Source organism: Solanum lycopersicum, chromosome 11 (genome assembly GCF_036512215.1).
Source record: "Solanum lycopersicum chromosome 11, SLM_r2.1".
In the NCBI taxonomy this organism is placed as follows: Eukaryota; Viridiplantae; Streptophyta; class Magnoliopsida; order Solanales; family Solanaceae; genus Solanum; species Solanum lycopersicum.
The window spans coordinates 55,798,633-55,812,943 of NC_090810.1; the positions used below are offsets into that span (position 1 = coordinate 55,798,633).

General features: G+C 33.3%; 1 protein-coding gene and 1 long non-coding RNA gene across 5 annotated transcripts; one reads left to right on the forward strand and one right to left on the reverse strand.

Annotated features, from left to right (window-relative positions):
• The first annotated feature begins 351 nt into the window (after positions 1-351).
• On the forward strand, positions 352-7,033 carry LOC101264486 (probable magnesium transporter NIPA6). Of its 4 annotated transcripts, XM_019211079.3 has the most exons (11): positions 442-564; positions 668-848; positions 959-1,015; positions 1,324-1,392; positions 1,486-1,576; positions 1,675-1,835; positions 1,920-2,047; positions 2,194-2,331; positions 5,844-5,936; positions 6,183-6,303; positions 6,386-7,033. In XM_019211079.3, the coding sequence occupies exons 2-11, from the start codon at positions 719-721 to the stop codon at positions 6,517-6,519; spliced, it is 1,122 nt and encodes a 373-aa protein (XP_019066624.1). In that variant the 5' UTR covers positions 442-564; positions 668-718; the 3' UTR covers positions 6,520-7,033. The 4 variants fall into 4 exon arrangements, with proteins under 4 accessions (XP_069147291.1, XP_019066624.1, XP_004250906.1 ...); XM_069291190.1 differs by lacking the exon at positions 1,324-1,392 and having other exon boundaries at positions 352-564; XM_026028078.2 differs by lacking the exon at positions 442-564 and having other exon boundaries at positions 578-848.
• Positions 7,034-8,367: 1,334 nt separating this feature from the next.
• Positions 8,368-12,078, reverse strand: LOC138339635 (uncharacterized). The gene is made up of 2 exons (XR_011212504.1): positions 11,730-12,078; positions 8,368-11,622 (listed from the first exon to the last, which is right to left on the reverse strand). It is a non-coding gene; the product is annotated as an uncharacterized lncRNA (long non-coding RNA).
• Positions 12,079-14,311: the final 2,233 nt, after the last annotated feature.

A 14,311-nucleotide genomic window follows, 5' to 3' on the forward strand; every position in this document is an offset into this window, starting at 1 on the left:
TTCCATCGCTACATAATGTCACACATTGATAATTTGAATAATAAATCTATAAAACAAGTAGAGTGCATGGTAGGTAAATTATAAATGCTCGTATAAATGATGAAATATAATTATTAAATAACAAATAAATATAAAATGAGAAGAAAATATTAACGTAACGACGCGATCACACCAAATCAGTTATTTCATAAAATGAGTCTTTTCATCATTACCTAACAATAATTTAAACCATACGATACAATAGAATTTAAGTAATAATATAATATATTTAAATTAGCAGTATAATACGGTTAATTGGTGAAAGTATTAAACTTTAAACTTATAAAAACATAAATAGTTTAGTTTCTTTTTCTTTTTTCCAAAAGTATTAAAATCTTTTCTAATTGAACATAAAATTACATGTGATGGAATGCACAAGAATCAAGAATGAGTATATATACCTTGGATGATTATTGATCTATGGCTAGTTTTCAGTTAAGGGTCGGACATCTTAGGACCCATTTGTGAATAATGAGCTGGATCTGACAAATTTGCAGCACATACAATATGCCAAATCAAGAACAAGTAGTGTTAATAAATAAAAAAACAATTTTTTAATATATATATTTTTTTTTGTGATTCGAGTTGAGATTTGATGACCCAATAAGGAAAAATTGATGACTTTCAGAGTTCCATGAAGAAAAGGAGGAGGAGGAAAAAGGGAAGATAAGTTTTAATCATGGTTTTCTCTAAAGATAATATGACAGGTATTATTTTGGCTCTGCTTGCAAGTGTGTTCATAGGGTCAAGTTTTATTATTAAGAAGAAAGGCCTTAGAAGAGCTGCTGTTGTCTCTGGTGTTAGAGCTGGTATGTGGGGTTCTTTAAAGTTTACATCTTTTCATGTTCTTGTTACTATTTCTGTTGTATGAATCTGATTTTGATTTTTTTTTTTTTTGGGGGGGGGGGTTGTTTTGTAGGTGTTGGTGGGTATTCATATCTTTTGGAGCCCCTCTGGTGGATTGGAATGATCACAAGTAAGTTTTTCCCTTTTTTTGGAGCCCCATCTATCGGAAACAACCTTTCTGTTTCTCAAGGTAGGGAAGGGTAAGGTCTGGTACCCAATTCCCTCCCTAGACCGCACTTGTGAGATTGCGCTGCACATGTTTTTTCTGTTCTCTGCAGTCCTATATCCTTAATTACAGCACTGGGTTATGCATATCAATGTTTGATAAAGTGTTGCTTCTTGAAAGGACTGGTAGAAGTGTATATATGAATATAATTTGTTGATAGTTTGGTATGGGAAGTCAAGTTTAATGATTGATTAGTGTGTTTCTTTTTTCAGTTTTGGAATTTTCTGTTAATCAACTCTCTACCCTTTTGGTGCTACTGATTTGTTTCATGATTTTCTCAAGTAAGGTGTGGCCTAGGTCTAGTGCTTTCTTTCTTGATCATTGGCTGACTGTCCACAGAATTTTCTCGTCTTTTTTTCTTTTGCTTTTCATAGTGATAGTCGGAGAGATTGCAAATTTTGTGGCATATGCTTTTGCTCCGGCGGTTCTAGTCACCCCTCTGGGTGCATTGAGTATAATTGTCAGGTGTGTAATCTTGGTATTAGTATATATCATTGTTTATGATAAGAGTTGATATATGGTTCTGGTTGCATAACCGGTTTTATGGCCAAAAACTCTTGTAGTGCTGTATTGGCTCAGATTATTTTGAAGGAAAAGTTGCACCCGCTTGGAATTTTGGGTTGTGTGCTGTGCATTATTGGTTCTGTTGTTATAGTTGTCCATGCACCACAGGAGCATCCTATCTCTTCTGTCAAAGAAATTTGGTATATGGCAACTCAGAAAGGTGAGCTGTTTCCATCATGACCAAATCCTCTAGTTCCTTTGGGACCATCTACACTTTCTAACTTCATTTCCTTTTATATTCCAGCATTTTTGCTCTACATGGGATCGGTGATTGTCTTGGTTTTCATTCTGGTCTTCTACTTTGCTCCTCAATGTGGACACTCAAATGTTCTTGTTTTCACTGGAATCTGCTCATTGATGGGTTCTCTCTCGGTAAAACTTTGAGTCGAATTTTCTTGCCTTATGGTCTATCATTTAAATGCTTAACTTCCAAAAATCTTATGTTCGGTAGTCAATAGCCATTTGTAATTGTTTGCATAGATGCATCCGAATTTATGTCCCTCATGTTTATTGTGCAGGTTATGAGTGTTAAAGCCCTCGGTACTTCACTGAAGTTAACTGTTGAGGGAAAGAACCAGCTGATCTATCCGGAAACCTGGGCTTTTATGTTTATTGTGGCAGTTTGTGTTGTTACACAAATGAACTATCTCAATAAGGCGAGTAGCTGCTATTCTAACTGCTTTTGTAATGGAACACAATTTGTATACAAACTTACTCTTTAAATTGAACTGTTAATTCACCGTTCAAGATTCTAAAAGTGCCCTAAAATTTTTCTGATAATTGGTGGTTGAATGGAGTAGTCCAGCGAAAGTGGAAGCCAAGAAGGTTGCTTATATGGAGTTAGTGTAGAGCAAAGACGAGGAAAGAGGAAATGAGAGATATAAGGTGATGAAGAAGGAAGCAAAGTTAGCGATTGCAACAGCTAAAATGACAGATTTTGAATGCTTGTATAAAGAACTATTGGCTAATGGCTGGGATAAGAAATTGTATGGGCTTGTCAAGGCAAGAAAGAGAAGGTCTTGAGATCTGGACCAAGTGAAGTGCATTAAAGATGAGGAAGACAAAGTATTGGTGGAAGATGCACACAATAGACAGAAATGACAGGCATACTTCCATAAACTTTTGAATGAAGAGGTGGACATGAATATTATGTTGGGTGACTCTGACAGGTCATTGATAATTTGAGTATTGTAGGGGTATGGAGTTTTAGGAGATTATTCGTAAGATGAGTAGACAGATGTGACCAGACCAGGCGAGATTCTGGTGAAATTTTGGAATAGCAATGTCAAAACAGGAATGGACTAATTGGGTTGTTTAACGTTATTTTTAGGACATAAGAAATTCTTGGAGAATGCAGGTCGAGTACAATGGTCCCACTGTACAAGAATAAGGGTGATATTTAGAATGCAACAATTTTAGAGCTATCAAGCTATTAGCTATACATGAAAGTTTGGGAGAGGTTGGATATGAGGGTGAGGAAGGGTGCCCATTACCGAGAGCCAATTTGGATTCATGTCGGAGAATTTAACCACATAAGTCATTCATCTCGTTAGGAGATCGGTGGATCAGAGAGGAAGATGGACTTACATATGGTGTTTATTGACCTAGAAAGAGCATATGACAAAGTCCTTAGAGGGGGTTCTATGGCGATGTTTGGAGGTTAGAGGTGTTCCCCTAGCTTATATTAGGGCTATTAAGGACATGTTCGGTGGAGCTAACACTCGGGTGAGGACACAGGGAGGAGACTGGGAGCACTTGCAAGTCGTGATAGGGTTGCACCAGGAATCATCTCTTAGCCCATTTTTATTTCCTTGGTGATGGATGAAAAAACTGATGTAACATATCCAAACAGAGATGACATAGTGTATGTTATTTGTAAAGGACATAATATTGACTGAACATAAGTAGAGTTAATGATAGGCTGGAGGTTTGGACACAAACTCGAGAGTCTAAAGAATTCATGGTGAGTAGAACTACAACATAGTACTTGGACTCTTGGAGTGCAAGTTCAATAACGTAACTCACGAGGCAGATGTGAAAGTGAAGACTGATACACAAGTCATCTCCAAGAGAAGAAGTTTCAAGTATCTTAGGTCTATATTCGAGTATGGGGAGATTGTAGATGATGTTACGTATCACATTGGAGCAGGGTGGGTGAAATTGGGCTTGCATCTAGTGTCTTGTGTGATAAGAATGTGTCACCAAGACTTAAAGGTAGTTTTATAAATTGGTTTGTTACGATCACGAATCACACTTTCTTGTAGATGGAAATAACGAAAATGAGGATTTTGAGAGGAATGTGTAGCCATAATTAGGAGAGATAGGATTAGGAATGAAGATGTACGGGACAAGGTGGAGTGGCCTCTGTGGTGGACAAGATAAGGGAAGCAAGACTGAGATGGTTCAAATTGTGAAGAGGAGATGCACAAATGTCCCAGTTAGGTGGTGCAAGAAGTTGGCTAGAGCGGAGGAAACACTCTATACAAGAAGTATATCAAAAAGTAGTTTACCTACAGGAAAATGTGATTATCTACAAAAAAAAAAAACGTTCAGCTATACTAACAGGAACCTCATGGGTACTCCACAAGTAAATAAAAAACAGAAGGCGCGCTGCTCTAATCTGTACAAAGTTGTATTCTGAGCTGTCAAAAGCTCTCGTTTATTGTGTTGTTATTTATCGGTAGACTATTTACTGGATCAGAGAAGTACAAGGAAGTGAGGAACTTTAATTTCCAATGTGCAAGTTATGAGAGGTAGGCTTTCTCAAGAAGTTTGTGCTTTCCAATTATTGCTAATGATGAATAGAAACAAATATTACTACTCCCTCTGTTTCAAAAGAATGACCTCCTTTCCTTTTTAGTCTGTTCAAAAAGAATGATCTCTTTCTTTTTTGGTAATAACTTTCCATGTGGCATGTTTAAGTCCACAAGATTAAATGGAAATTTTGTACGTTTGGCATGACTTTAATTTAGGACCACATGATCAAAAGTCTTCTTTATTTTGTTGAACTCTGTGCCAAGTCAAACTAGACCATTGTCTGTGAAACGGAGGGAGTACTATTTTGACCAGAAAAGATCATGTGTGTGAGCTTTTTCTGCTTCCTTACTTCCAGATACCATCATTGAACATAGAACTTCCCTCAAACAATGCCAAAACCATTTCATGCAACTGAATTTTTTTAATGTAAGGTGCAATTGATGAGTTGATTTTTATCAAAATGAAACTATTTACCATGATAGTAATTTATACGTCTCTGTTGATAATCCTAATTCTGTCCTTGTAGTTGTAGTATACTGAATGATATCGACAAAGTACATCAATAATGAAGAAGTGGCAGAAGAGTTGCACGATGAAGACTCTAAAAATGCGTAGTTTTGTTCTGCGTATATTGCAGCAGTTTAAAACTTTAAGATGAGTTACTTAATTGCTTGGGGGGTAGTCCATGTTTGTGGAAGTATCCAGAGTCTTTAGTTTCTTAATAGCTTTAGCTTCAAAGGGTGTCCTTGATTTCTTAATAGATTTAACTTTAAAGTGTATCTGAAATGTTAATTTCAAAATTACATTGCTGACTGGAATATTTTGAATTTCCCTATATGTCTGTCTAAGATTGTGGAGAATATTGGTAATCCAATAACTTTTGCAAGTTTAGCAGGTCAGATAAGATATTTTTCTTTTTCCTTCTTTCTACTGACTGATTGAAGAGTTCCAAATTTTCTTCTAGATGCTATTGATTTTATGTAACTTTTTTCTTCTTACAGAAGTCATATTATATGTTTTCTTTCTTTGTCAATCTTGAGAAGCTGCTTCACCTTTCAGATATAATCTTATTCTTGATCATGGATTTCTTCAGTGTCCTATTTTGTAGTGTATATTGCAGCTCGATCTTGTTGAGATCCAAGAAGACTTTGTGCTTGTTTGGGTAGTTTATGCAGCCTTGTCTTGAAAATGTAGTGGTTATTCTTGAATTTCTTTCCTTTGGGGTATCAATCTTAAATGATGTGATAGCATCGTCCTAAATTAATCCTGATTCCCGTTTTATAGTAATGTGATGTATAGAGCAGACTATTTTTCCTTTACCTTCGTCGAGCAATATTTAGCTGATATCATGAAAAAGCTGATTAATCATTTCTCTGCTTTAACACCTTTTTTTTTTCTTTCCATGTTTCAGGCCCTTGATACCTTCAACACTGCCGTTGTCTCTCCTATATACTATGTTATGTTCACAACACTAACAATCGTTGCCAGTGTCATCATGTTTAAGGTGTAGTATCTACCTTTTTCCTTCTTGTTGCTTCATTTTTTGAGCTCGTTTATAGAGAATGATGAATACGTTAGAGTTCATCCGCTTCTTGGAAATATATCCTAAACTTTACGCCTTCGAATGCCATGTACAAATACACAATTGCATGACTTGGAAATACTACATTATGTGGAAAAGGAAAAACATGATTATTTGTCCAAAACTTTGAAGCCGTGCTTATCGATCTATTTATTCTACATCATGTAGGACTGGGATGGACAAAACATTGGGAGCATTACATCAGAAATATGCGGGTTCATCGTTGTGCTCTCTGGAACCATCTTGTTGCATGTAACCAGAGATGTGGAAAGAAGTTCATCCTTCAGAGGTGCACTTTTCATCATCCTAATGTTTATAAAAAACTGATGTTCTTTTCTCTCTATCCTTAGCATTGCTACCAAAAAATGCAGGTAATTACACACCTTCATCCCCTTCGTTATCAACACGACTATGTAATTCAAACGGGGAATCACATAAGCATGAAGAAGAACATGAATCGTACTCTGAGGAAGCCGATTCTAGAAGACAGGATCTCCAGGTTTAACATGATTGCTTTTAGAGAAGACCAAAACTCTTTTCTTATTATGTTCCACAAGGAACCATGATTCGCGGTTAGAAATGTGAAGCAGGCAACCAATAATCCATCTGAAACCTTCAAAGCTGGTGCAAGCCTGCAACGCCTCAGTTTCGTTTCTATTGCATCTGATTCCACAGGATATTAAAGAAAGAGTTGGTGGGAGTTGGAGATAATCAAAAGTTGTCGCGGACTGAAGCTATACTGTTCGTTTATATAGTTATAGGAGTTTCAAATATTGGTTTGTTGTACATCATTAAGATTATAGAAGCAAAGTTGAATGATGAGAGCTTAAATAAGAGTTCTCTGTGCAAAACAAGTGATTTCTAGTAGTTTTGCAGTGATTAGAAGTGATATAATTCATTGTATATGTAGTAATATTTGATGCATTGGGTAGTCTTTGTTTATGTTTCATTCTTTTTAGTGTACTCTAAATCACAAGATGTTTGATTCACTACAATAACACTATATTTTTTTTGTTTTATGTCAAGTGATTTTTCACTTACTTCCCATGTAAAAAGAAAATAAAATTGCACGGTCAGCATATGTAAGTTAAATTCATCATCATATTTAAAATAACCACATTGTCCTGATCATTTAACTAATGTATCAAACTTTTTCTATTACAACATTTATATCTTTTGTCTTTTAAACTTCAATCAGTTATATAATCAGTCATCCTATCTAAAAAGGATGACTTTTTTTAGTAAATTACATAGATTCAAAATATGTAATTTGTAATACAAAATTTATATGAAGTATTTTGGAATAAACGCATGTTTCCAAATCTAGCATATAAAAATGATGTTAAGAAAGATAAAGATCAAGTTGAATAGCTGAAGGTCACCTTGTCATTTTCAGTCAATTATATATTTACATTCAATGTGTCACACAATATGTAAAGACTATCTCAAGCCATACGCCTTAATTCAAAACAAAAAAACGAAGAAGAAAATTTCTACTTTGCTTTCTCTCTACCTCGAGATACACATGTTTAAGTATTTGACCTTGTCTTTGTTATTAAAATCAACTTTTAACTAAAGAATGAGAGTTATGATACGCATGTGACCTTGTCTTTGTTACTGAAATGAACTTTTAACTAAAGAATGAGAGTTATGATACTCATGTTTAAGTATTTGACCTTGTCTTTGTTACTAAAATCAACTTTTAACTAAAGAATGAGAGTTATGATACGCATGTGACCTTGTTTTTGTTACTAAAATGAACTTTTAACTAAAGAATGAGAGTTATGATACGCATGTGACCTTGTTTTTGTTACTAAAATGAACTTTTAACTAAAGAATGAGAGTTATGATACTCATGTTTAAGTATTTGACCTTGTCTTTGTTACTAAAATCAACTTTTAACTAAAGAATGAGAGTTATGATACGCATGTGACCTTGTTTTTGTTACTAAAATGAACTTTTAACTAAAGAATGAGAGTTATGATACGCATGTGACCTTGTTTTTGTTACTAAAATGAACTTTTAACTAAAGAATGAGAGTTATGATACTCATGTTTAAGTATTTGACCTTGTCTTTGTTACTAAAATCAACTTTTCACTAAAGAATGCGAGTTATGATACACATGTGACCTTGTCTTTGTTACTAAAATCAACTTTTAACTAAAGAATGAGAGTTATGATACACATGTGACCTTGTCTTTGTTACTAAAATCAACTTTTAACTAAAGAATGAAAGTTATGATATGCACCTGTTGCATCTTTCAACATGATCTTAGGTCCATTTCAAAGAAAATTAAAAAAATGAAGGTCGATCAGTTTTTAAATTTTTCAGAGTAAATTCACATATCGATTCCTTTTAATTTACTTATCTTGATATAAAAGATAAGTAACATTACTACTTGTATTATATGTATGTTTACAAGTGATGAAAGGGAAGATAAAGATTCAAATGAAAGCCACAACACATTCATTTTGTTTGAATGTCACCAAAATTTTTTTTTGTTTAGCTCTCTTAACACACACCACACAAACTTGACAGAAACAAGAATTGACCTGCTGATGGAAGACAGTGCAGGAGTCAAGACATGGCATGTTCTTCATAGGCTAACAAACAAACTCAGTGCAATCGATTCCTAGTGGTGGGGCCGGTCCGTCTTGGGAGGATAGTGTGTATGCAGACCTTACCACTACATTGAAGGTAGAGATGTTATTTTCGAGATCCTTGGCTCAAAGAACGATATAAAAGAAGGCAGTAGCAACAAGTAGAGGAAACAAAAAGATAATACAGTAATTGATAATAATAATAAGGTACTTTTAGTCATTAAACATCTTATATAAATTGGTGTATATAAGGAGGTTGAATAGATTAAATGGTAAACATGTGCTTGAATCATAGAATAGAAAAAGCAAATTGACAGAGAAAGGTATATATCATGAAAACTACAAGTTTTACATGACCTATTTCTGCACTAAAATGATCAAAAGTACTAATTAAGTTGGCAGAGAAGAAATCAAGAAATGTTTGTTGTGTGTCGTTTGATAAAGTAAGCAAATACATGTAGTATGCAGATTTAGTTGTTGCTTTGGAGTAATCAATTCCAGGAACGTCACACAGTCATGTACAGTCAATGTGTCACACAATGGGTAAAGACGATCTCAAGCCGTTTTAAAGTTGGAAACTATCAATAGTTCACATTCTCAAGTCAACTCACAAAATGCGTCTTTGTTTTGTCTTTCTTAACAACCAACCCTGCACACACACACAAACACACAATGTCCTGAGCTTATTTGTGTTCCCACATCTCAGGGAATTAATTAATTCGTATCCAGGGAATATTGTAAGTGAACAAAATAAAATATGTCAAATTCTTCAAGCTGGAATATTAATAGTTCAAAGGAATCTGTTCAATATTTGTTAATTAGTTTTCCTGATTCACCTTTCTTCAATTTTGGAACTGGAAAGTGATAAATTAAGTAGTAAGTTGTTACGAGAAAGAAGAAATGCATAAAGTGAAGTGATACTCTTATTTAAAATGAGCATTCTCAATGCTATGTACTCAAATCCTCATGCTCTTTAGCATGAACTTTTAAGAACCCTCAGGAGTGGTTATGAATTGGAAAGTGTTTAGAGGCAGTGTTGGATACTAGATTTTCTGAATGTGGAGCTACTGAATTGGGAGATGAAGTATCACAACTACGGCTTGAGTCGCAACCCAATCATTCAGTGCGTTATGTTCATTGCTGCCTTGAGAAAAGCAATGTTAGATGCTGGAACACACAAGATTCCAGTCCTCATTTTAATTTAGTGGAGCTGATAACTGCAGCAGCTTGATGACGAAATCTCGACTCATCAAAATCAGCTAATCATAGCTCGACAGATCAAGGAGGATACATTTTGGTGAAAATGCACAGAAAATCTGCTTCCAAAGTCTGTTTCGAGAGGTGTTTCTGTTTGTTTTCCTTTGGGGATGCATCCAACAAGATGATTGTGAGAGAGATTTAAGACTTCAAGATATGTGAGGGATGCAAGCTGCTGCGGAATTTCTCCGCTGATTTTATTAGATGAGAGATCCAATGATGTACTGATAAATTTTGCAATGATGCCGGATATGACCTTCCAAGACATTATGAGATAAATTCAACGTACGAAGTCCAACAAGATCTCCAATAATGCTTGGAATATGACCTTCAAATCTGTTCTTTGAGAGATTGATAATCATGTTAGATTCCAAAATTCTAACAGAATCATAATCTTGTCCCTTTGTTGTAATTGTCGTCAAATAATCGTAATAAATATCATATTGATCAGAAATATACTCTGGGAATCTTGTATTCTCATCAATTTTCTTCATGGTTTGCAAATTCCCCAAAAGACCTTCTGGTAAATTCCCACTAAATCCATTAGATGAGAGATCAAGAATTTGAAGACGCGTAAACAAGTTTGTATTCCCTGAAGATTTGATGGGACCATGCAACTTATTTGATCTCAAGCTTAAAATCTTCAACTGAGATAGGTATCCCAACCAGTTTGGAAATGTGTCATTCAACTGATTGTTACCTAGATCAAGTAGTGTCAAATACTTGCAATTGATCAAAGATCGTGGGACTTTCCCCGTTAGCTTATTCCCGCGGAAACTAATGGCCTTTAAAGAGTTTCCAACACTAAAAGTTGTATTGATTGTCCCACTAAGTCTGTTGTTGCTCAAATCCAAATCAAAAAGGTATTCATTCATCTCAACCACGCATTGTGGGATTGTTCCCTCCAAATTGTTACTTCCCAAGTCTAGCGATATCAATGTTTTCATGAAGAAATATATCCACTGATATTATTGTGTGAAAGGAGAAGGAATTGTAGGCTCTCCTGGTTTAGGAGTGAATTCGGAATAGGACCTTTCAGCTTATTTTGTTTTAGAGTAACGGTAATTAATGTTTTGGACTTGAATTTTTCCACTGAAAGTGTTATTGCTCAAGTATGACCCATGTACAACTCATGAAGTGAAGTTAGATGGCTAAATGATTCAGGTATCCTATCAGCAATATTCACACTATGGAAGTACAACTCATGAGTGGTTGTGGGAAACCTAACCGGGATTGACTGATAAATGAAGGGATTGTAAGGTGAAAAACTCTTTCGGGCAATATCCCATGTAACTCTGTGCCTGAAAGTTGTAGAGTTGTTAAATGAGAAGAAGATGTTTACAGATTCTCTCTTAATTGGGTCAAGTTCTCAAGGAGCAGTTCAAAAGTGTGAGGTACAAGACTAAGCACAGTGTAGTTTAGAAAGGTGACAAATTTCAGAAGGAATTAGACCTGTAAAACTAGAATGCGTCAAATTTGAAAACTCACCAAATTTAGGTAAAATGATTAAAAGACAAATCAAGCCTTTTTAGATTGGAGGCTACTATTGGAATGAAACTTGCCTTGAAGTTGGCTGCAACAGAGGTCACTTGTCCTGTCGTCTCGTCCCATGAGCAGCAACTTGTGCTTTTGTTCCAAGAAAGAATTATTAGGATTCATGGCTTGAATTGTATAATGAGACAAGGATGAGGATAAAGCAAGTTGACGGAGACAGGCAAGGAATACAAGTTTTATACAATCCATTTCTGCACTAAAATGATCAAAACTTGTTACGTTGATAGAGAAGATATCTATTCAATAATTTAGATGAGGTATATATAGCACAAATTAAGCAAAGAAAAATTTACTACTAGTTACCTCACATAGTGCGCCACCTCGAGCTAATTTTCCACAAGAACCGACCCGCTGGCTGATGGAAGACGGAGCAGGAGTCCAGTTTGGTACAACAATGTCCGCGTTATCAATAGCTTGGTCCAATAATGTAACCATCCAAAGACTATATAATTTAAATTTTTCTTAGTTTGTGTATAGAACGGGGATTAAAGTTTGATTAATCAGAAAAGACAGCTATCATAGTAAGCATATAATATTTGGTTCATAAACCTTAAAGTTGAAAATTCAATAAGTTTATACGAAGCATCCTGCATTAATTCACACATGACAGTGATGCTCAGGTCGACCTGTCCTTTAATATAAGTCAATTGGTACCGTCTACCTTTCACCAATAGAGAGATTTATATGGGAAGAGTTCTTCCAATATCATCTATGCTAGGATTCTAAATATCGACAGTCAAAAAACCATTTGTTGTTAATGGGAATATTTTCATAGGGTCATTTTCGGTCAATCACAAGTGAATGCAGAAAACTACGAATAGTTCAATTCAAATGAAAGCAACAACACAAACTTCCACGACTTGTACATAACACATGCATCTCACAAAAAATATCGTTGTTTTACACTTTTAACGACCCTCTGCACGACTTTCATAAGTGGGAAGAACTCAAGTCAAAAGTTGAATTACGGTTTTACCCTCCTATAAATTAAAAAGTTATAATTAGTTTAATTAAACAATAATGACTTTTGAATTTTCTTAGATTAATTCCTACTACTATTATTATTATTATTATTATAATAATAATTTACGATTTTACCCTCCTATAAATTAAAAGGTTATAATTAGTTTAAACACTAATGACTTTTGAATTTTCTTAGATTAATTTCCTACTATAATTATTATTATTATTTACGATTTTACCCTCCTATAAATTAAAACGTTATAATTAGTTTAATTAAACAGTAATGACTTTTGAATTTTCTTAGATTAATTCCTATTATTATTATTATTATTATTATTATTATTTATAATAATAATAATAATAATAATAAAAGTGAAAAGCTTTTTACTTCAAAATCGGATTACCATTTTACCCCTACTATAAATTAAAATGTTATAAAATATTTAATTAGTCAAATATTAGAATTCTCAATAAGTTTTCTCTAATATATATTTGTATTCATAATCGAATTTTTATTCAACTTATAATTACAATATTTAATATGTATTAACCTCTCACAATTGAATTATTATTATTATTATTATTATTAAAATATTATTTTGCACACCTTAAGTATAAGTTAAATAAAATTCAATTAATTAATTTTTTAATTACATAAATTGAACAGGATTTGGAAGTGGAAAAATGGTTCTTTAATGCCCAGAGTCATACATGATTAATTGCTTTAATTAACACATCATGTATTACTTTATCAAACTCTTACAATTCCTATAATTTTTCTTCTCATTTTCTTAACTTGACTTATCAAATTCTAACACTTTTAAATTAGTAATCAATCTTTGTTAATATAACATCAGTAGAATTTGAATAGTTCATTAAGTATTTAAGTGTAGATTAATTAATATTATGTCAAAAGGAATTTCAAAGAACATAAAAAAGCACTATATAAAGGTAACAAATGATTTCCATTTTCTTCAAGTTTTGTTTCTTTAGTTGAGCATCTGACCTTCCTTCTAAGTTTCTTTCTTTTCCCTTAAATTTTTCCTTTTGCATGAACTAGAAAATGGAAAATGGAGAAACATGTATAGTTGATACATGTTGGAATTGAATAATTGTCATATCGATTTACATGCAACATTCAACATTCATTGAATGATATATGAAGATTACTATCTCCGTAAGGAGTGCTAACAGAAATTAATGAGCTATGAAAATGAAAAAGTTGATTTCTTTGAAATACTAATTTTAGAATTTTCATTAATTGGATTATTCTTATAATGTACTGTAATTATAATTGCTTGCGACTATAGATAAATGCGATGCTATTTGTATATTTGGAGGGAGTTATAAAATTATCTTGTAGTATGCCTTCATGGCATCATGTGTTTGGTATTGAAAAAATTATTTTATAATTTTTTGTATTTTTGTAATGTTTCTTTATATGTATCTTCATATTTGAACTTACTAATTTATTTTATAGAAATAATTAGAAATATATGCATCATATATAAATATAGTATCAATATTTTTTAAAAAAAAAATTCTTTCATTTTGATATGATATCATTGAATAAAAACTATTTTAGCTGCCACAAAATATATGAATCTTCACTTGAATAGTCGGATAGATTTATTATTACTTTTTCTAGCCGATATGCATGTGTATATATATATATATATATATATCATTTTTTTTATAGTTTAATCAATTGATGAACAACTATTTATTTTAATTCTTCAAAAATAATCTTAGTTGCTTTTTTTTGCTACTTTTATTTTCAAAACTAAATATACATGTAATTTTTAAAATATTATTAATGAAAACACGCGCAACGCGCGTGCACAGAAACTAATTATACTAAAAGTATGAAGCTCCATAGTTGAAAGTTGAATTACAAAAATATCCCTAATCATATTTAAAAT